At 41.4% G+C, this 24,105-nt stretch overlaps 1 protein-coding gene across 3 annotated transcripts in view; it reads left to right on the forward strand.

The window, feature by feature from the left end:
- The window catches only part of IL12RB1 (interleukin 12 receptor subunit beta 1), a 102,800-nt gene that overhangs the window by 43,519 nt on the left and 35,176 nt on the right, over positions 1–24,105 (forward strand). For 2 of the 3 annotated variants that reach the window (XM_069976667.1, XM_069976665.1), the window contains exons 2-6: positions 1,432–1,564; positions 14,046–14,218; positions 21,585–21,739; positions 22,249–22,315; positions 23,389–23,502. In XM_069976667.1, the coding sequence (XP_069832768.1) occupies positions 1,434–1,564; positions 14,046–14,218; positions 21,585–21,739; positions 22,249–22,315; positions 23,389–23,502 (640 nt within the window). In that variant the 5' untranslated portion in view covers positions 1,432–1,433. The remainder of the gene's footprint in view (positions 1–1,431; positions 1,565–14,045; positions 14,219–21,584; positions 21,740–22,248; positions 22,316–23,388; positions 23,503–24,105) is intronic. The other variant, XM_069976666.1, reaches the window with a different exon arrangement.

Consider the following 24,105-nt stretch of genomic DNA (forward strand, 5'->3'; position numbering starts at 1 on the left):
TCGTTGTTCAATAATTTAATGCTAACGAATCCATCATTGTGCAATTAAATATACTGTCAAAAAATAAATATATATATAAATATACATTTATTTATATATATATTTATTTTAACAGTATATTTAATTGCAAAATGATGGATTCGTTAGAATTAAATTATTGACCAACGAAAGGGACTTTATTACAAAGAAAATGTGTTTTATTAATTTAATATATTAACTATTAGAGGCATCGGCATTCGGCATCATTGCCGGCCATTTTTTAAGTACTCCGTACGGACCGCCTGTCAATCCACAGCCGCGTTTCCAGCCGCAAACAATGGTCTAGTTCATTTTTTACGGGTCCGTTTACGATCGGGCCGTAGATTCATACATAGTGTGCACTGTGCAGCCGTATATCCTATACTTTCCAGCGTACGCATGAACCACCAAAAATACCGCCGCACAATTACAGCCACAAATACAGCCGCACACTTACATAGTCTGAACCTGGCCTTAAACTGTATGGGCATCTTTAGGATGCGCATGCAGTAAAGGGTCAGTTAAAACAATGAAACTGTCTAGATGAGTGCAGCCCTAGCCCGAATATTATTGTTTTATCAACGTGTCATAAAAGACTTTAGACACCTTAAAGGGGTACTCTGTAGAGATGAGCGAACCTCGAGCATGCTCGAGTCGATCCGAACGCTAACTTTCGGCATTTGATTAGCGGTGGCTGCTAAAGTTGGATAAATGTGGAAATCATGGATATAGTCATTGGCTGTATTCATGTTTTCCAGAAAACCTTAGAGCTTTATCCAAGTTCAGCAGCCCCAGCTAATCAAATACCGAACATTCAGGTTCAGATCGACTCGACCCCGAACCCGGTTCGCTCATCTCTAGTACTCTGGTAAAAAATATTTTTCTTTCAAATCAACTGATTTACTTCTATTTAAAAATTCCAAGTCTTCCAGTACTTATCAGCTGCTGCATGTCCTGCAGGAAGTGGTGTTTTCTTTTTAGTCTGACACAGTGCTCTCTGCTGACATCTCTGTCCGAGACAGAAACTGTCTAGAGCAGTAGCAAATCCCCATAGAAAACCTCTCCTACTTTTGACAGTTCCTGACATGGACAGAGGTGGCATCAGAGAGCATTGGAAAGAATACACCACTTCCTGCAGGACATACTGCACCTAATAAGTACTGGAAGGCTGGAGATTTTTAAATAGGAGTAAATTACAAATCTATATAACTTTCTGAAACCTGTTGATTTTAAAGAAAAAGAATTTCGCCGGAGTACCCCTTTGAACCTGGTGCACAAATTTATGATGGCAGACTATTGTACTAATAGATGAGCAGAGATATAACCATTTAATAAATGCATAATTTTCCCTGTTATCACACTATACTGTATAAGGTTCATGATAAAATAATCTAATTAGGTTTGTCTTTATAGGTATGAATAAAACAAAGAAGGCACCTGAAGATTTAATATGTTATCAGAATTACACATTGTATGATAACTTTTGTTACTGTAGTTGGAGAGCTGGAGAGGACTCACAGAATCCTACATACACATTGCAGTACTGGTATGTATTAATGACAGAGTAACCTTCATATCATTATATCCTCCTGCAATGTTTGCCTCCTTCACATTTACCTTTATTCATTTACGGCCAGTTCACACAGAGCAGAATTCCACGAAGGAACTCTCCGCCGCGGAATCTTACCAGCCTCAGTGTAATATAGTCTGTCTATGGGAGGGCTTGTGTGTCTCCACTCTCAGTGCCTCTCTGCTCAAAGAATTGACATGTCAATTCTTTGAGCGAAGAGGCGCGGAGAGATGTGGCGCATGAGCCCTTTCATAGAAAGACTTAATAAGGGTGCCTTCACACCTACCGGATCCACAGCAGATATCACGCTGCGGGTTTGCAGCGGAATCCGCTGCGGATCCAGGTAGTGTGAAGGTCTATGGGTTACATATCCGCAGCTGAATTTTCATTCCGCTGCGGATATGTAGCCTGGCCCCTTTAACCCCAGCAGCCCCGGCCCGGAGCATACATCACCTGCTCCAGGCTCCTGCTTGCTTAGGGGCCACCCAGCATCTCCCAGTGGTCAGCCAATCAGTGCGCTGCCTCACCGCAGCGCATTGATTGGCTGTCTGCCGGGAAATGCCGGGAGGCTCTGAAACAGGCAGGAGCCTGGAGCAGGTGATGTATGCTCTAGGGCTGCTCCCTTCCCGGAGCATACATCACCTGCTCGGCGCCGCAGCTGTGTAAAGCTCCCGGCTCCCCTCGCTCCTCATCAGCCAATCAGTGCATGGCAGCACTGATTGGCTGATGAGGAGGGAGGGGGGCTGGGAGCTTCACACAGCCGCCACGCCGAGCAGGTAATGTATGCTCCGGGCCGGGGCTGCGGGTGGCCGGGGGTTAAAGGGGCCAGGTCGCATATCTGCAGCGGAATTTAGCTGCAAACTCGCAGCGTGAAATCCGTTGCGGATCCGGTACGTGTGAAGCTACCCTTACACTTAAAGGGTAACTATTAGCAGGTTAGACAAATCTCTTACCTTCATCCTAGGTGCCGTTCCCATGCACTTAGTATAAATCCTATATAGACCAATATACTGTATATATATATATATATATATATATATATATATATATATATCTGCTTTATAACATATATATCTGCATATATATCATATATATCACATATATAGATACATATATATCTGCTCTATAACATATATATCTGCTCTATAACATATATATATCTGCTCTATAACATAGAGCAGTATAAGATGGCACTGTCTTGGTGTCTTGGTGGGGGTGTGGTGAACACGACAACCCCCCAAACTGTTAAAGAGCCTTATAGCCACAAAGCATCTGTCTTTTTGCCCAGGAAATGAAAATAAGTTCTGTTCTGTATTGTGCAACTGAAACAGGTTTGCAGTAAATTCTTAAAGGAGTACTGTCATTTATAAAATATTTGACATGTTATCCAGACATGCGAACATTTGAGATTGCACCAGGTCTCAGTCCTGAGCTCCGCTGCCATTTTAAACTATAACCAGGGGAAGCTCACGGCATCATGTTCCACTCCCCTGCATCTACACTTTTAAAATGTCTGGACAAGTCAAAAGTTTATAGAAATAAGAGTACCACTTTAAGATGTAATAGGTTTGGTGTACTGAGTCATTAAGACAGTAGCGCATGAAAGCTCATGAACTTTTCCAAATTTTTTACATTTCTGCATGAATTAAATTTATTAAGTAGATAATAGATCTAAACGGTTCTGGTAACTGCTATTTAGCCCTGCATAAATACGGGCTTGGAAGAATTGTAGCCCAAAACAGCTTCAATTCTGTTATATTAATGGGTTTCATCCCATGAACTGCCTGTGTCCCCCTCCCATCATCCTCTCCAGCAGCCACAGCCCGCACAGCTCTGGGAGTCGGGTCGTGACATCACCATTTTATCCAGGAAGTGAAGCCTTGATGCAGTAGTGTGCACTTTATGTGCATTTCCCGTGATAAGTGTATATTTGTTATTTGTATAACTTTTAGAGTACAATACAATACAATGCTTCAATAAAAATTTTCACCGGACGTCTGATTTTATTTTTCTTTTACCATTCCTTTGTAGAATTTTTATGCTTAAATACTGTGTTTTGGATTTTGGTCTAGTCTATTCACAAAATAGTGACTAAATAGCCTTCTGGCTTGTTCTGTTGATATTTAACAATCTGCAGATGGGCAGCAATGTTCTTTTTTGTGCAGCAGATTTTTTCTTGCAATCCTGCTATGCACACCATTGTTGTTGGGTTTCCTCCTAATGGTGTACTTATGAACATTATGTTAGGTAATTTAAGAAAGGCCTTTAATTGTTTAGAGGTCAGCTTGGATTTATTTGTAGCCTCATAGACCTGGCTCTTGACATAATCTTAGTTGGTTGCCCACTTCCAGGAAGGGGCACAATGGTCTTGGATTTCCTCCATTTATACACCATTGGTGGATTGGGATGTACTTGTGAAGTTTTTTAGAGATTGTTTTGTAACCTTTTTCAGCCTGTTGAGCATTTTCAGAACTCTCCAATGTTTTTGTTTATGATAGTTCCACACATGTTTTATCCATTTGACTTTGAGATATAGGGCGAGTATGTTTGTCCTGAGTAGTGGGTGCTTGCCGCATTAGGACTAGAAAACTTGTTGTGCTGTCAAACTGTGTAAACACTCTGTGACAGCAATGTGACAATAGCTATCATTGATAGCTCTAATGCTGTTTACACGATTACCGTGCGTATTTGATAATGGTACGATGATGATCAAATTCAAATGTTAATCGTACGTGTAAACGCAGCGAACGATCAAGTGACGAGCGAGAAATCGTTCATTTGATCTTACAACATGTTCTAAAATCGGCGTTCGTAAAAAGTTCGCAGATCGTTCCATGTAAACAGTTGTTCACCGATTTTACCTATGTGTGAGATAGGCTTAAGCGATCGCAAAACAATCGAAAAACGATTTTTCCGTACAATATATTGTTCCGTCTAAACGCTGATTGTTCTAAAGAAAACATCGTTCTTTCGATATCGTTAATCGTACGATCGGGCGAATTATAGCTCCGTGTAAACGCAGCATAATTCACATCCATCTGCCATGGGACGAACAGCTGTGATTGGTTAATCAATCCTAACTGTCACTAATGGTGCGTTTACACAGACAGATTTATCTGACAGATTTTTGAAGCCAAAACCAGGAACAGACTATAAACAGAGAACATAAAGGTCATAAAGGAAAGAGTGAGATTTCTTCTCTTCTCAAATCCATTCCTGGCTTTGGCTTCCAAAATCTGTCAGATAAATCTGTCTGTGTAAACGCACCATAAGCCCCACCTTAGTGACACTGTCCAACAATGATAAAAGCACACAGGAAAACCGGATTGTCCCATTGATTAAAAGGATGTAATTTGACCTTCAAATTAACTTCTACTCATATGGTTTCACATACTTTTGCCGCTCACAGATATATAATATTGGATCAGTTTCCTCAGTAAATAAATGACCAGATATCTTTCCCTCATTTGTTTGATTTAGTTCTCTGTATCTACTTTTAGTATATGTGTGAAATCCTGATGTAGTTTTAGATCTAATATATGCAAAATATTTTAAAAACATTCTAAGGGGGTTCACAAATTTTCTAGCACCACTGTATGTAGTATTGTGCATACATATGTGCATGTTGCATGCGCTCATTTCATTTGCTTGTCTCAGAAAGCTAAAACTGAAACAGTGGGTTGGTAAGAAAATGTATGAGTAGTTGTCGAAACAGAAAGAAATAGTAGAAATAGTTTAAAGGAAGTGGTTATAGGACTAAAGATTCAGTTTTTTTTTGTTCATGGTTCTTGTGGCTTCTAAATACATTTCTGAGAACAAACCTCACACATCTGCAGGCTGAACAAGCAAGAAAGACATATAGGGGTTTGTGCTACTAAACGTTTATAGCACTAACACATATAACACATGAATAATTTATACCAACCTAATCCATAACTGATACCTGATAAACTGATAAACGTAGTGTGGTTGGGGGCGCTCCAACATGCGCGATTAATTAGGAGTTCTATTTTAAAGTGACTGTCCAGTTTTGTCTGTGTCAGGGTTAGATGACAACCAGAAGAACTCAAAATAGCTACCAATATTCAACACCACTATGCTTAGCCGAGTCTAAGGGCCCTATTCCGATTAATAATGTAAACGAGAACCGATCTGCTAGATCACCGCTCGTTTACTGGGCCTATTCCATGGCCAGATGATCATTTAGTGACAGCTGCAGGGACATCGTTACCGATGTCCTTGCAGCCCTTGCAGCATACATTACCTAGCAGGGCTTCTCCTCCGCTCCATCTTCATACCGGTCCCGCTCGCAGCATCAACTCCGGAGTGGCCTGACTGAGCTGTCAGACCACTCAGCCAATCACTGACCGTGGCGAACCTGGCCTATGATTGGCTGAGCAGTCTGACAGCTCAGTCAGGCGGCACCGAAGCTGCTGCTGCGCGTGGGACCAGGATGAAGACAGATCTGAGGAGAAGCCCTGCTAGGTAATGTGTGTTGCTTGAATCGTCGGTCGCCCGCCGCGCATCACTATTCCACGCAGCGATGCGCGGTGGGTGACCGATGATTTTAGGTTTGGGCCTAAATAAACGATCAGCCGATGAAACGATCATTGGCTGATCTTTTTCTCTATTCCACCAAGCGATTATCGTTCGGTGGAATAGGCCCTAAGTCTCTTTGACTGCACCAGAGTCTACTGGCACAAGTCTAAAGTCCAAAAACAAACCCAAGGAACGTAGGAGGTCAGCAAAGACAAATTGACACACAGTCTACGAGGGGGTGCTGAAAAGTTCCTGGCTTTGGACAGAATTAATGGAGTCAAAGTTTTGAAAGTAACCACGTAAACGAGTGCCGATCTGCTAGATCAGCGCTCGTTTACTGGGCCTATTCCACGGCCCCGCTGATCGTGAAACAAGGGCTGCAGGGACATCGTTACCGATGTCCTTGCAGCCCTTGCTTTATACATTAACTGTCCGGGCGCAGGTCTTCTTCTCCCGGTCCCGCGAGCCGCAGCAGCTTCAGAGCAGGGCTGTCTGAACTGACAGACCGCTCAGCCAATCACTGGCCGCGGTGGTCCCGGGCAGTGATTGGCTTAGTGGTCTGTCAGTTCAGAGAGCCCTGCTCCGAAGCCGATGCTGCCGCGCAGGACCGGAAGAAGAAGACCTGCAGCCCGGACAGGTAATGTATGGTTCTGCTGAAATCGTTGATTGCCGCCGCGCACCGCTATTCAACCATGCAACCATTTGCCACCAGCAATGCGCTGGTGGCAAACGACGATTTTAGGTCTGAACCTAAATCACTGATCAGCCGATGACACGATTAACGGCTGATCGTTCTCTCTGTTCCACAGAGCGATAATCGGCCGAATCAGGCCGAATGGGGCCGATTCGGCCGATTATGGCTCCTGTGGAATAGGCCCCCAAGTGTGCTTCACTCATTTTTATTGGCATTGTCATCAAAATGACAACCTTTCAGGTGTTTCCTCAAGTTAGAAAACAGATAATGGGCCAGGTTAGATGAATAGGGAATGTGGACATACTTGAGACCTAGGGTCTTCAATTTGGCAGCCACAAATAAGGAGTTGTGCGAAGCTGCATTATCCTGCAAGAAAAGGATCCCTTTGGTCAACTTTCCGCAGCGTTTCATCCTAATTGCCTCAATCAGCTCTCCGGTTATACTGAAGCCCTGTTGTAGGTAGTCCACCAACAGAACTGCATTTTCGTCTCAGAAAACAGACGCTCTGACTTTTTTGCCTGATTTCTGGGTGCAGAACTTCTTATGTCGTAGGAACCCACTCTGGTGCCATTCCTTTGACTGTTCCTTGGTTTCTGGATAATAAATAAGGTTCAAATTAGATTATAAATTAGGTTTTCTCCTCAGTCATTAACCTATCCAAAAAGTCCTTTGTAGCATCAAATGGGCCCAAACAGCTCTGGACGCCTGAACTTGTGCCTCCTGTTCACTTTTCAAAAATGTCAACACCCTTTTTGCAGAAAGCAGCTCTAGGATATTGGTAATAATGAAACAAACACAGTCCCGGGAGATGCCCAGTATTTAGGATATATTTTTGGCTGATATTCAGTGGTCCTCAAGAATCAGTTTATAGACAGCATCTTGATGCTGGGTCTGTTAAGGGGTTCCCACTGCGGGGTTCATCTTTAATGGTGAAATACCAAGTCTTAAAATGAGAAACCCAGGCTTTAACAGTGCTATAGGAAGGACACTTCTCCCCCATTGTGACAGTGATAGTGCGAATGTCCCTTGCAGACTTTCCTTTGAGAAAAAGCTTTATGATTGGACCCCTAGCTAGAGCCTAGATTTGCTCAGCACCTGGGCTCACTTATTAGTCAGCCAGTCCTGGGTGCTGAGTGGCTGGTGACTGACAATAGTATGACAACAATAGTCAGCACCAACAGGATGGGCAGACCTGTGAGCATTAAGGGAGGTAAGCTTCAAGGAAAGCCCCAATGGGTAAGTACTTTACTTGCAACCAATACTAGAGAGAGCTTAGGAGCAGTGTTGAGTGGACTTGCTGTAATGTTGCCCAACTGTATGGGTTCAGCAACATTCTCCAAACCCAAACAATTGGGATTTCGAATCATGAATATAACCATCGGCCATAGGTTGTATCCATGTTTTCCAGGACTCCCTAGAGCACCATCCAACTTCTACAGCCTCCGAGAGTCCACTGCCGAGTGTTCGTGTTCAGAGAACGTTGCCAAACCCAAACAATTCAGCAAGTCCGCTCAACACTATTTAGAAGCTTTTCTGTATACAGTGGTCCCTCAGCATACAATATTAATTGGTTCCAGGATAACCATTGTATGTTGAAACCATTGTATGTTGAGACCAAAACTCTATGGAAAACTGGTAATTGGTTCTGAACCCCCAAAATGTCATCCCAAAATAAGAAACATATGAGAATAAGAAGCTAACTAAAATGGATAAAGCAAATACTTATATACAACAGTCAGAAAGTACTACTGGAAGCTGTAAATCACTTTCTTTGTAGAAAACGGGAGCATGTTTAGGGTCCTGTACAGATCACACAGGGTATCAGAAAAATAAAATAAAGCCACCCTTACCCGGTGCCCAAAGGAGCAACTCATCCTGGCGCAGGTAAAGAAGCAGTACAAGACATGTAGTATCACACCATACTGTAGGGAGGGGATACTAGACAGCCAGTCACTGCATCCACTTCAGTAAGGCTAGGTTCACACTGCGTTTTTGTAATCCGTTCTTTTCATCCGGTTTTTTGCAAAAAACGGATGAAAAACGGATGGAAATACCGGATGCATTAATGTGCATCCGTTTTGATCCTTTTTTCCATTGACTTCCATTGTAAAAAAAAAAAAACGGATCAAATCAGATCCGTTTTTTTTAACAGACACAAAAGTAGTGTCAGCTATGTTTTTGCGTCCGTCAAAAAAAAAAACGGATCCGCTTTGATCCGTTTTTTTTACAATGGAAGTCAATGGAAAAACGGATCAAAACGGATGGACACAAATGCATCCGTTTTTTTCATCCGTTTTTTTGCAAAAAATGGATGAAAAAAACGGATTGCAAAAACGTAGTGTGAACCCAGCCTAACACTGGGGTTTTACCAGTAAAATGGGCACTTTCATTGGTCTAGTCTCAAGTTATAATTGTCCAAAAGGGAACATTTTACATTGAAAGTTTTGTATCTTGAGGCCATTGTAAATTGGGGAACCACTGTATTATGAATTGCACTTAATTTAGAAAAAAAAAAAAATAAAAAAAAAAAAAAAAAAAATGTATATATATATATATATATATATATATATATATATATATATATATATATACATACATACACAGTTGTGCTCAAAAGTTTACATAACCTTGCAGAATTCTACCTTTTTTATGTCCTTTTTCAGAGAATATGAATAATAACACTCATAGTGGTTGGGTGAAGACATTTTTTGGTAAACTATTGTGTTTTCTCAAAAACATCCAAATGACCCTAAGTAAAAGTTTACATACCCTAGTTCATAATACTGTGTCACCTCTAACATCAATGGCAAAAAGCCTTCAAATCCTGTAAATTCCTGGAATGTCTTGGAATGAACTGCGTGCTTGAGATCTCCCTAGAGTGGCTCAATGATATTCTATCCAAGGACTTGATAATTCTAGTCAGCATTGTTCAAACTGTGATAAACAAATAAAAAAATCAGGGGCTCTGTAAAAACCAAACCACATTCAGGTAGAATAACAAAAAATTCGGCCACAACTGCCAGGAAAATTGTTCGGGATGTAAAGAAAAACTCACAAATAACAACAGCGGAAATAAAGGACTTTCTGAAAAAAGTGGTGTTGCTGTTTCAAGATGCACAATAAGGAGGCACTTAAAATGGGCTGCATGGTTGAGTCGCCAGAAGAAAGACATTAATGCTCAAACACAACAAAGTATCTTGAAGAAAAGATGAATGCAACACGTTATCAGCACATACTGAAGGCAAATTTGCACTCATCAGCCCAGAAGCTATGCATGCAATGTCCTTAGACATTCCAACATGACAACAATCCAAAACACAAGGCCAAGCTGACCAGTCATTGGCTACAGCAGAACAAAGTGAAGGTTCTGGAGTGGCCATCTTAGTCTCCTGACCTCAATATCATTGAGCCACTCTGGGAAGTTCTCAAGCAAGCAGTTCATGCAAGACAGCCCAGGAATTTACAGGAACTAGAGGCTTTTTGCCAAGAAGAATGGGCAATTTACCATCTGAAAAAATAAAGAGCCTCATCCACAACTACCACAAAAGACTTCAAGCTGTCATTGAAGTTAGAGGGGGCAATACACAGTATTCAGAACTTGGGTATGTAAACTTTTTTATTAGGGTCAATTTGATGTTTTTGGTTGTCATTATGATTTAAAAAGAGAAAACACAATCGTTTGACAATAAATAGCTTCACCAAACCACTAACCATGAATGACAAAAAAAAATCCGTCATTAATCATATTCTCCAAAAAAAGGACAAGAAAGCAAAAATTCTGCCAGGCTATGTAAACGTTTTAGCACAACTGTATATATATATATATGTATATATATATATATATATATATATATACATATACTCACCGGCCACTTTATTAGGTACACCATGCTAGTAACGGGTTGGACCCCCTTTTGCCTTCAGAACTGCCTCAATTCTTCGTGGCATAGATACAACAAGGTGCTGGAAGCATTCCTCAGAGATTTTGGTCCATATTGACATGATGGCATCACACAGTTGCCGCAGATTTGTCGGCTGCACATCCATGATGCGAATCTCCCGTTCCAACACATCCCAAAGATGCTCTATTGGATTGAGATCTGGTGACTGTGGAGGCCATTTGAAACCAGTCTGAGATGATTCTAGCTTTATGACATGGCGCATTATCCTGCTGAAAGTAGCCATCAGATGTTGGGTACATTGTGGTCATAAAGGGATGGACATGGTCAGCAACAATACTCAGGTAGGCTGTGGCGTTTCAACGATGCTCAATTGGTACAAGGGGCCCAAAGAGTGCCAAGAATATATTCCCCACACCATGACACCATCACCACCACCAGCCTGAACCGTTGATACAAGGCAGGATGGATCCATGCTTTCATGTTGTTGACGCCAAATTCTGACCCTACCATCCGAATGTCACAGCAGAAATCGAGACTCATCAGACCAGGCAACGTTTTTCCAATCTTCTACTGTCCAATTTCGATGAGCTTGTGCAAATTGTAGCCTCAGTTTCCTGTTCTTAGCTGAAAGGAGTGGCACCCGGTGTGGTCTTCTGCTGCTGTAGTCCATCTGCCTCAAAGTTGGCCGTACTGTGCGTTCAGAGATGCTCTTCTGCCTACCTTGGTTGTAACGGTTGGCTATTTGAGTCACTGTTGCCTTTCTATCAGCTCGAACCAGTCTGCCCATTCTCCTCTGACCTCTGGCATCAACAAGGCATTTCCGCCCACAGAACTGCCGCTCACTGGATGTTTTTTCTTTTTCGGACCATTCTCTGTAAACCCTAGAGATGATTGTGCGTGAAAATCCCAGTAGATCAGCAGTTTCTGAAATACTCAGACCAGCCCTTCTGGCACCAACAACCATGCCACGTTCAAAGGCACTCAAATCACCTTTCTTCCCCATACTGATGCTCGGTTTGAACTGCAGGAGATTGTCTTGACCATGTCTACATGCCTAAATGCACTGAGTTGTTGCCATGTGATTGGCTGATTAGAAATTAAGTGGTAACGTGCAGTTGGACAGGTGTACCTAATAAAGTGGCCTGTGAGTGTATATATATATATATATATATATATATATATATATATATGCAGTAAGTCCTCAAACTGCTCCTAGTGATAGCTACCAACAGTTTATGATTTAACTATTTAGCTGGTTACAAAGAGGCAGGGATTTAGAGATCGGTCTATGGATATATCATTGCATTATTCAGCACATTCAGCACTATGTGCAGCAGTCACTGTTTAATGAGAAAATGAGACATTTGGGAATAAAATGCAAGAAGTATAAATACAGTACAAGGTATATATGGTAAATAGAGATGAGCGAGTAGTAAAATATTCGACTTTTGAGAATTCGAATCGAATAGGCACCGAGATTCGACTATTCGAACGAATATTCAATCCCATTATCTATGGGAAAAAAATTATCGGCACTTGGAAATTCAAATTCGACCACTTGGAGGTCACTAAGTCCCCCATGAAACCTCCCTAGACGATACCAACACCTCCGGAATGACACTGGGACATTAGGGGGAGCATGCCTGGGTGCACCCAACACCCCAAAATTGCAGTATAATGCCACTCTCCGCAGTTGCGAAGGAAAAGTATTTTCAAACGCTTTATGAACGCTTACGGCAATGTTCACACATTTTGTTCGTTTTTCTTGTGCATCGTTACATACATGATTCCAATGTGCTGCTGCGATCTATGTAGTAGCACTGAGAAGTACTTTGGATTCAAAGTTTTTTTTTTTTGCTGTGTGGTATCACTTGCCCTCTGTGGGCTTCTGAAACAGTATGTATTGCGTGCCCTTAGTGGGCTTCTAAAACAGTATTATCACGTGCCCTTATTGGGCTACTGGAACAGTATGTATCACGTGACCTTAGTGGGCTACTTGAACAGTATGTATCACATACCCTCTGTGGCCTTCTGAAACAGTATGTATCACGTGTCCTTAGTGGGCTACTGGAACAGTATGTATCACGTGCCCTTAGTGGGCTATTTGAACAGTATGTATCACATGCCTTTTACTGGGCTTCTGGAACAGTATGTATCACATACCCTCTGTGGGCTTCTGAAACAGTATGTATCACGTGTCCTTAGTGGGCTACTGGAACAGTTTGTGTAACGTGCCCTTAGTGGGCTACACCAGGGACACTATGAGTTACCTGTACACACAGGGTACAGGAATGAATACACCTGCTGCTATCTCTGTCTAAGCACTGAGAAGTGCTTTGGATTCATAGATGACTTTTTGGCTCTATCTTGGGTTCTGTAGTAAGCCTGCCTGACCAAAACGCTACTAAAAACCTCTCTCTCCCTGCTCCAAGATCTTTCCCTGGCTGGGTTGAAAGCGCATCTGGGGTCGAGAAGCGGGAGCCAAATATTTAAGATTCGAGGTCATGTGGTTCAGCTATCCAATGAGGGTAGACGCCGTTCTCGCGATGCGTGCGTACTCCCAGGGTCCCTCATAGCCTCCCTGCATGGTGATTGGATTAACAAAAGCACCAACTGCGATGGGAGGGCTTTCAAATGTTTCCCGCATATTCGCCACACTATTCGATTGAATTTGAATCTTTCAAATACCGCAATATTCGATCGAATACCATCTTGATCGAATCGTATTTGCTCATCTCTAATGGTAAACTATGAAAGAAAAACCTCAATCATAGCATGCATGTCTTCCCTCTCTTAGTTTTAGGGTAAGGGGGAACTCACAGCATTTATGCTTTAAAATTTACAGCAAAAAAAACCCAGAGCAAAACCATGCAGATTGCGTTGCAGATTTCGTGATGCCATGTGTATTGTGCAAGTAAAATTAGCAATTTACCAGACAAATTTTTGAAGGCAAAGCCAGGAACAGACTATAAACAGAGAACATTTCATAAAATCCCGAATCCCATTCCTGGTTTTGGCTTCAAAAATCTGTCAGATAAATCTCTCTGTCTAAACACACCATAAAAGACATACGCTTAGTTCCATAACTTTATTATGGACTATAGTGCCTTTATATATGCACACCACAACTTTTCAAAACCATTCTGATCTTTATGCTTGCCCATTTTTCCTAGTTAGAATATATCAACTTCAAGAACTGACTGTTCACTTGCTGTCTTATTTATACAACCTTTTGAGTCAATGTTATTCACTTCACCAGTGGTTTTCATGTTCTGGATGACCATGCATATTGCATTTGTTTCCTAATTCTTCTCTCTTTCAGCCTCCACAGAGACGATACAGAATGTTCATATTTTAATGTGGGAAGTCTATCTTACATTAGTCTGAGTAATGACGTTGTGCACATGAGGGAAAATATTTCTATAGAAGTTATAGCTGAAGAAAACGGACAGAACTACATATCTAAACAGATTACTCTTATTTTGGACCAAGCAGGTAAGTACGACTAGTTTTTAGCATTTACCTGTAGTAAATAGAGAAGAAAGACCCACTCACTTTTATGTGATGAAAGTATATATCTATAGTCCTTAGTAATGAAAGGGGAAGCAGAATGTGGAACCAGCGATAGGAACAGCAGAAGTGCAGGCATGGTAAAGCCACATTAAACTGTTACCTGCCATATTCTATTAATAACACAGCTTTGTTATGTGGCAGAAGATTGATCCCCCTGTCTACATAACTATGAAATTACATAACAGAAGTACAAACGTTACAGACCCCTTAATGGGCCTATAAATATTAAAATAAAAGACAACAGACACTCCTTAACCCTTTGAGGACTAAGCCCAAAATGACCCAGTGGACCGCCTTAATTTTCATTTTTGCGTTTTCGTTTTTTCCTCCTCCCCTTCTAAGAGCTCTAGCATTTTTATTTTTATTTCTACAGGGCCATGTAAGGGCTTGTTTTTTTCAGGAATAGGTGTTATTGTAATGGTGCCTTTCATTCTACTATAACACGTATGACGGAACCCCCCAAATATTATTTATGAAAATATAAATTGGTGAAATTGTAAAAAAGAATGGAATATGGTAACTTTTGGGGGTTCCTGTGTCTACATAATGCCCTATACGGTAAAAGTGACATGATACCATTATTCTATAGGTCAGTCGGAACACAACCATATGCAGGTTTACACTAATTTATTAATGTTATATATTTTTTTTTTATGAATTCCTTTTTTTTGCAATTAATTATTAATAAAATGGCCCTACTGTGACTTTCATAACCGTTTTAGTTTTTCACCTACGGGGCTGTATGGGGTGTAATTTTTTTGTGCCATGATCTCTAGTTTTAACCCTTTCCCGCACGAGGACGGAACTGTACGTCCTCGCGCGGGCGCGGCGACCCCACTCCATACCGCGGCGGTCCCAGGTGCCGCTTGTAGCCCAGGACCGCCGGTATTAGCGGGCACGGTCCGATCGCCGTGCCCGCTAATACAGTAATCAGATGCAGCTGTCAAACATGACAGCTGCATCTGATTACCGGACGCAGCTTATCCCTGGTGTCTAGTGGCGGAGAGGAGCAATCTCCGTAACTGAAGCCGGCCGGGGACCGCTCCAAGATGGCGCCGTCCCTGTCTCGGCACTCGTTTACTTCCGGCTGAAGCAGCCGGAAGTAAACAAGCAGGGCCATATTTACCACTAGGCACCCGTGGTCCGGTGCCTAGGGCAGCACCTTGCAGGGGGGCAGCACCAGGGAGCAGGGGGACAGAAAAAAATATTTTTTTTGTTTTTATTTTTTTAGTTTCCCCCCTCCCGTTCAGACTTGCCAGTTAATCTGGTGTCTTTTCCAGGGGGGTGGGGGGGGGGGGGGTATGGTGGTATTGGTCAGGTCTGGAATCGCCAATAGGTGCGTGAAGATGGGGTGTCTTCAGGTTTAGTGCCTAGGGCAGCAGCAGCTGTTAATACAGCCCTGTAAACGAGTGCCTATCTCATGGATCTCTGCAGCATATCTATGCTGCAGAGATCTCTATGAGAGATCAAAGTGTATATACTAGAAGTCCCCCTGGGGGGCTTCTAGTATATGTGTATAAAAAAAAAAAAAAAAAAAGGATTGGTATTAGTAAAAAGCCCCCTCCACTAATAAAAGTCTGAATCACCCCCCTTTTCCCAGGTTTTAAATAAAAGTAAATAAATAAATAAACATGTTTGCTATCGCCGCGTGCGTAATCGCCCGAACTATTACTTAATCACATTCCTGATCTCGCACGGTAAATGGCGTCAGCACAAAAAAATCCCAAAGTGCAAAATTGCGCATTTTTGGTTGCATCAAATCCAGAAAAAATGTAATAGAAAGCGATCAAAAAGTCGTATATGTGCAATCAAGGTACCGATAGAAAGTAAACATCATGGTGCAAAAAATTACACCTCACACAGCCCCATAGACCAAAGGATAAAAGTGCTATAAGCCTGGGAATGGAGCGATTTTAAGGAACATATATTTGTTAACAATGGTTTGAATTTTTTACATGCCATCAGATACAATATAAGTTATACATATTATATATCGTTTTAATCGGAATGATTTGAGGAACATGCATAACAAGTCAGTTTTACCCCAGAGCGAATGGCGTAAAAACACATTTCCCCCAAATAAAAGAAATGCTTTCTTTTTTTCAATTTCACCACACTTTGAATTTTTTTCTGGTTTCGTAGTATACGTTATGCAAAAATTCAGCCTGTCATTGCAAAGTACAATTAGTGACGCAAAAAATAAGGGCTCATGTGGGTCTGTAGGTGTAAAAAATGCAAGTGCTATGGCCTTTTAAGCACAAGGAGGAAAAAACGAAAACGCAAAAATGAAAATTAGCCTGGTCCTGAAAGGGTTAAATAATACCATATTTGTGTAGATCGGACATTTAGATCATTTTTTTTCATAAATTTATATATATATATATATATATATATATATATATATATATATATATATATAATATAACAAAAAATCGTCAATCCTGGCACTTTTTTCCCTCTTTTCATTTACGCCGTTCGCCATTCGCAATGTCAATTGTTATATTTTAATCGGACAATTACGCACACTACAGTATATCAAATGTTTATTTATTTTTATATGTTTTATTTATATTATGGGATAGGGGGGTGATTTTAATCTTTATTGGGGGAGGGGCTGTGGGGTATTTTTTAGTTACACATTTTAAGTCCCCCTGGGGGACTTTTACCTTCAATCAATAGATTGCATACACTGATCATTGCTATGCCATGCTAAGTAATGTAGTTGGCTCGTCACTGAAGAGCCAAACAAAATAAAGAAATATAAGGATAGTACAAATACCTGTATCAATATCCGATAACATAATCAGTAACTTAAAACAGCAGCAAAACCATACTAGTTATGCCACATCCTGTGCCTTACTTCTCAGATGGTTTCTATAAGAAGAAAATAAAGGGATAAGAGCACAACACACCCAAACAGTTATGGGAGACTCGTCTTTTGGGGTCCGGCATTCTGGAGTATCTAGCCACTTTTCCCATATTTGTTCAAACTTATGTAGGCACTTCTTTTTAACATATACTCCTCTTTCCATTATAATTAAATTCATTCTGTTCAAGAACTCGGCTATTGTAGGAGCATCCTGTTGGATCCATTTAGAAGGTATAGTTTACCTAGCTTGAAAGAGCACTCTTTGTACCCCCAGAACAGTATAATTATTGAGTTGTAAGTCCTCCAGGAGCCCCAATACATAGCGCTATGGTGTCATTTTTATGGTAATGCCGAAGACTTGCTGTATTATATCTCTCACACCCCTCCAATAACTATCCAGTTCCCGGCATTCCCAAAACATGTGTAGTATGTGGGCCTCCTTCATATCACATTTTGGGCAATCAGAAGTTTGCCTATATCCTATCTTATGCATAATGTACGGGGTTTTGTATACCCTATGTAACATGAAAAGTTGTGGCATCCTCTGAGCTTCAGGGACCATTCCCAACGCCTCCTACCATTGTGAATCGTCAATGGGACCTAAGTCTTGTATCTATTTGTCTATATAGAGGTCAGAGAGCTCAACGGTGACTGTCAGAGGAGAGAGCCTGTGATGTTGCTGTAAATTAACTCTTTGTTGTCCTGTTTTGGTGCCTCTCTCCAAAGAAAAACCATGAAGACAGGGGGGAGAGCTTCAAACTGCTTTTTCATGATAAAAAAATCATTTTTCGGCTAATAAACCCAACTACAAAGTTTCTTAAAATCGCCTGGACTATTGATTTCTGGAAAAAAAATTTTTAATGACAGTCACACTTTAAGATAGTCAAATGAGACAATCGCTCCATCTTTCCAGACCTGTGCCAAAAAATAAATTCCCAAAGCTCTCCTCGGAGAAAATCCCTCCAACCGGAATAGTTCTGGTAGCCGTGGATTTCTCCAGAGAGGAGTAAAGTTAGTAAAGCCAGTTATCCCCAACAATAATTTTGTTTTATCCCAAACCCTGTTTAGCAATCTTAGAGTGGGCAATGGCCTGCCCTGTCCTTCAATGCAGGCTGCATCATCCGCAGTCAGCCAAGGTGTAAGACCACGGATTTATCCCAATTAATGGTCAATTAATGGTTAATGGTCATAATAGACAATATTGGGCCGATAGATTTGTCTAGCATGTATAGCATCATATCGTCTGCGTATAAGGAGATTTTTTTCCTCCCCACCCCCCAGGGAAACGCAATTATGTCTTTAGAGGAGCAAATAAGGGAAGCCAGAGGTTCCACGGCAATGGTGAATAAAAGGCCCGATAAAGGCCAACCTTGCCGTGTTCCCCTGTACAACCTAAAACTGTACTATGACCTCCTTACTGTCTTCCTAATCTAAATTTCTTAGCATCAATTATACCAGCATAGCTTATGTTGTTGGTCTGGATTAGGGATGGTACGAGCCGAGTTCGGTTCGGGGTCGTACGAACCCGAACCCTCGGTAGTGATTCCCGCTGTCTGCCCGCTCTGTGCAGCGGGTGGATCCAGCGGGAGGACCGCCTGGAAAACTGAGATACAGCCATAGCCATAGGCTGTATCCCAGTTTTCCAGGCGGTCCTCCCGCTGTATCCGCCCGCTGCACGGAGTCGGCAGACAGCGGGAATCCGATGCTGAGCGTTCGGGTTCATCCGAACCCGAACCTCGGCGGGTTCGGACCATCCCTAGTCTGGATGCTTACCTATTGAGCTAAGGATCCAGTTGCAACACTGACCCAGTCATTCTTTATGTTATTCACGAAGGACAGGAACCACTATGGTAAACAAACTAGTACTGTAATCAGAGTTCAAAGACTGCAATTTGTAAATACATTTTGATATTACTACAATGAGAGATTTGCCTCAGGCCCCTAACGTGTGTTTATTTATTCATAACTTTAGATTCTTTAGGATTTTTAGACAATGAGTTGTTTATTTATAATATCCTTTATTGTAAATATTTTTTTAATGGAAAACTTTTTATTGTTGCTCGTTTCTTTTTTTTAACTCGGTTTTATTAAGGATAAGTATAGCACATACGCATCATGTATAGTACAAAGTATAAAGCAGTATATCATAAGGCAATGTGGCTACATGAGGTAGTGCCATCAAACAACATGGGTAAGTCATACAAAAAAGCATACAAATCCATACAAAGAAAGTAGGAAAATATGAGGGCACTCACCCGTATGCTTGACTTCTTTTATTTCAATTCATATCGTGCATGCAGACGAGGACATGGTCTGCCCGCTGTAGTGAGGACGCCAACCCCTCCCCCGATGACACGTGACAGCTGTTTCGCACGTAGATCACGTGCTTCGACTGACGTCAGTCGAAGCACGTGATCTACGTGCGAAACAGCTGTCACGTGTCATCGGGGGAGGGGTTGGCGTCCTCACTACAGCGGGCAGACCATGTCCTCGTCTGCATGCACGATATGAATTGAAATAAAAGAAGTCAAGCATACGGGTGAGTGCCCTCATTTTTTCCTACTTTCTTTGTATGGATTGGTTTCTATTTGGACGACACTGTCCTTCATCTTGAGTGAGCACCACCCGTATTGACATAACACCAGTCCTTTCACTAAACGCCGGTATTATACCTCCTATAGACATAATAGCCTACAGCAGTGCCGACCACTCTATCTTCCAGAGGAATAAAAAAAAAAAGCATACAAAGCATAACCTAGCCCAACCAATGTAGGGCCCAGTGTCCATAACTGTGTGTTATCATAGTAAAGGAAAGGAAGTGCATACATACTTCAGCATTGATCCTTCCTCCACTGCCCACAAGAGATGGTAATACTATTGTACATATAGTTCGGGTGCCCGCGCATATGCATGCATGGTAGAGCTCATATTCCAGGTGGTACAGTCACTGTGGTTGGTGTCGTTAAAGGGGAACGACACCACAGGTCCCACACTTTATTGAATTTCTTAGGACTTTTACTGTGTATATAAAGAACTTTCTCATACGACATTATGCTGTTACCTGATTTTTCCAGATGGTAATATTAGGAATACGTGGGTCCATTCATCTGATCGCAATGGATTTTCACACTACAAACAAGGTTTCTCTTAAAAATATTCGGAGATGGTGCGTCTACTCCTCCCCATCCAAAACCCCAAAAAGACATATAGCATACTGGGATACTGGGACTGGAATTGAAATTATTAATGACAAACATTGTTTGAATTCTCCCTAGAAAGATGAGATGGATAGGTAGGTCCAAACCATATGCCAGAAGTCTGCTGGCTCAGCCTGACACTTAGGACATGTCGGTGCTGGGATGCGTCCCATGCGATGTAGACCCAGGGGAGTCAGATAAGCCTGATGAATAAAGTATAGTTGTGTGAGGCGGTTGTTGAAAGATGGGGATACAAATTTATGTGATTTCAAGATGGACTCTCAATCCTCCTCATCCAAACTGGGTATGAGGGCTTTCTATTCGTTGCTTGTTTCTATTTAACAAAACACAGAATTTTATCAAATATCATATCTATTTTATATTACTAGTGTGACGATAGTGCTGGGTTTTGACTTTTAAGATCCCATTCCAGACTTTCATCCATTTTTTCATTGTGAAATCTCTAATATATAAATATGTGATCTGTGTAGTGTGATCAGGACCTGATGAAGAGGGCACCAATAAGTCCCTTGAAACGCGTTGTCCATTTAACCAATAAAAGATTTGCTGTTCGCTTTCTGTTGGACTCCCTGCGTGAACAGCATCTGCCTACTCGGTCAATTACTGGTGGTGTTCTCCCTTGGACAGTAACTGGCTTGGTAGGAAGGTCTAGCTGAGACATATAGGCTCAGAGGTAGGAATAAGGCCACATGCACACGTTCCGTGAATCACTAAAGCTGCGGACCATGAAGCTGCGCAGTGGAATCACAGACCTCCTGGCATCATGTATCATTATGATGCTGGGAGCCCTGAAAGTGTTTAAATCTTTGCATGACTGTACTGATACAGCTGCGCAACTGTGTCAGTACAGTCCCTTTTGCGGCTCCCAGCATCATAATGATGCATGATGCCAGGAGGTCTGTGATTCCACCATGCAGCTTCACAGTGCACAGTTTTCGTGATCCACAGAAAGTGTGCATGTTGCCAAAGCAATGGAGACCAGAAAGCAATGGAATGGAATATGTGAAGGGCCAAGGTAGGCAAGTATCACTTTTTTAGGAGAGAGGAGCGCAACTGGAGCATGCTCCAGTTGCACTTATCCCTATTATTTAGTCTTACACTAGCGACGTATAATAAATGTGTTATATCTGAATATCCCTTTAATATATATGCTAGTCTGCAGTTTTAAACCATTATCCATATATATTTTTTAATCTGTTAGTGAAGTTGGACCCTCCAGACCACAGGAAAATCACTATTACTAGAAAGGGCAATAACATAACAGCTTCCTGGATAAGACCTGAATTCTTTTCAGTGACCTTAAATACCAAAAAGGAGGTGCGATACAAAAGATATAAAAGGCATTCATTGTATTCGGTAAGATGTCTAAGATAACCTACAGTACTAATGAATATAATATAGCGTTTAAAATTTTGTGAATACAAATGCTTTATTATTTATTATTTTTACCGTTTTTGTATAGTAGTGTGTATATACATATATATATATATATAACATATATATAACAAACATATGATTATAATAACTTGTATTTACCTAAATGCACTGGAATTACTACACATTCAATTCCAATTCAAAACAATAACAAATAAACAACAATAAAGAAAAATAAATTTTGGTCTGTTTTTTAAGGGTTTAAGGGTTTTCCTGGCAGAACAAGCTGATAAGCTATCCATCAGCTGTTCGGTGCCCGCACCACACAGTGAGCTGAGTTTGTCTTTGTTCACTGTATAGCGATGACAACTTGTGACTGCAGCTCAGCTACTATTTACCTTTAAGGCGATGGGTTTATGTGAACCTGTAACTATGTCTTGAGAAAATGTTATTATTAAAATTCTAATTATTAAAATCATTTGTATTTCCAGGATCCTTTACCCTGCAAAGTAAAGATTTCAACTACTTGCTCTGAGGACGGCATACCAACTTGCAAAGGTACGGCTATTTAAAATACCAAAAAGTTATCAATGTAGACTAATGCAATGTTATCAACGTGTCCCAGATTTACTGTTCCTATCCCGATACACTTGTGTTGGCTTTTGTGACACCATTTTATGCGCATGTTTTCAAGCACTAAAATTTACAAAACCTTAAAGATTTATTAATGAAACCTACACAGAAAACTTCCAACAGAATGTGTAGGAAGGGAAAATGACTGTAGGATTATTTTTGTTAATAGTTCATTCAAATCCAATTGGAGCACTTTTTATTGATGCACCACAAGGCATACTCCATATTTGTAAATCTGAGGGGAAAAATAACAGTTGGATAAAATCCAAACTGGCTGAAGAAAGGCCCAATAATTTGTTATGTATTCTTTCCACTCTGTGCTCTCTGCTTCCATTTCTGTCCATGTCAGGAACTGTCTAGAGCAGGAGAGGTTTTCTCTAGAGATTTGCTGGTACTGGTATGCTGGTACTTTAAAGCGACTCTGTAACCACAATCTGACCCTTCCAATCCACTTGTACCTTTGGATAGCTGCTTTTAATCCAAGATCTGTCCTGGGGTCCGTTTGGCAGGTGATGCAGTTATTGTCCTAAAAAACAACTTTTAAACTTGCAGCCCCAAGGCCAACGGCAGGGGCTTAGAATATCTGTGTCCTAACTTTGCACCACCCCTCCGTCCCTCCTCCCCACCCTCTTCATCATTAGGAATGCCACTGGAACATTTTCCCCATGCTGAACATTGCACAGGTGCCTTAACGATTCAGCCCATGTGCCGGGCTGACATAGGTGAGGAATAGTAGACAATCTGCCTGGAGCATTCCTAATGATGAGGAGGGCGGGGAGGAGGGACAGAGAGTGTGTGCCAGCCTAATGCATAGACATACTAAGCCACAGCCGTTGGGCATGGGGCTGCAAGTTTAAAATATGTTTTTAGGGCAATAACTGCATCACCTGCTGAATGGACACCAGGACAGATCTTGGATTAAAAGCAGCTTGTGGGAGGGGGGGGGGACATTTTCCATTTAAAGGGGAGACTCTGATGGAGTAAATGTTATTTCCCAGCAGAATATTGCATGTTTGCTCTTGATGGTGATCAGGGACACGACATTCAGATCCGACAGACATATGAAGAAGGTGTATGGAGTGAATGGAGCAGCCCAATCTTTGTACCTGCAGGTAAGCTTGATAATGAGTTATTTTTTTTGACATTGACATTCACTATTGATTTTCTGACCTCATATACTTTGTCTGTGTGTGACAATTGATGATCAAACATGTATTAGAAGAAATGCCAGCACCTTCTCTGCAACATCTTGTGCTTATAAAGAATGACAAAATCTTATCCCCATAAACTTAAAGGGGCAGTCTGGTGATTTTTTTCCCTTCAAATCAACTGGTGTCATAAAGTTATATAGATTTTAATTTAATTCTATTTAAAAATCTCCAGTCTTCCAGTACTTATCAGCTGCTGTAAGTCCTGCAGGAAGTGGCATATTCTTTCCAGTCTGATACAGTGCTCTCTGCTGCCACCTCAGTCCATGTCAGAAACTGTCCAGAGCAGAAGAGGTTTTCTATGGGGATTTGCTTCTCTGGACAGTTCCTGACATGGACAGAGGTGGCAGCAGAGAGCACTGTGTCGGACTGGAAAGAACAGACCACTTCCTGCAGGACATACAGACGGTAACACGTCACCATTTTTTACTTGTGGTGTTGTATTAATGACAGGGTAGAATACATCATAACGTTTTCGAATGAAAACACATAACTATAGGTAGCTGT

The sequence above is a fragment of the Dendropsophus ebraccatus genome, chromosome 7 (assembly GCF_027789765.1).
Source record: "Dendropsophus ebraccatus isolate aDenEbr1 chromosome 7, aDenEbr1.pat, whole genome shotgun sequence".
In the NCBI taxonomy this organism is placed as follows: domain Eukaryota; kingdom Metazoa; phylum Chordata; class Amphibia; order Anura; family Hylidae; genus Dendropsophus; species Dendropsophus ebraccatus.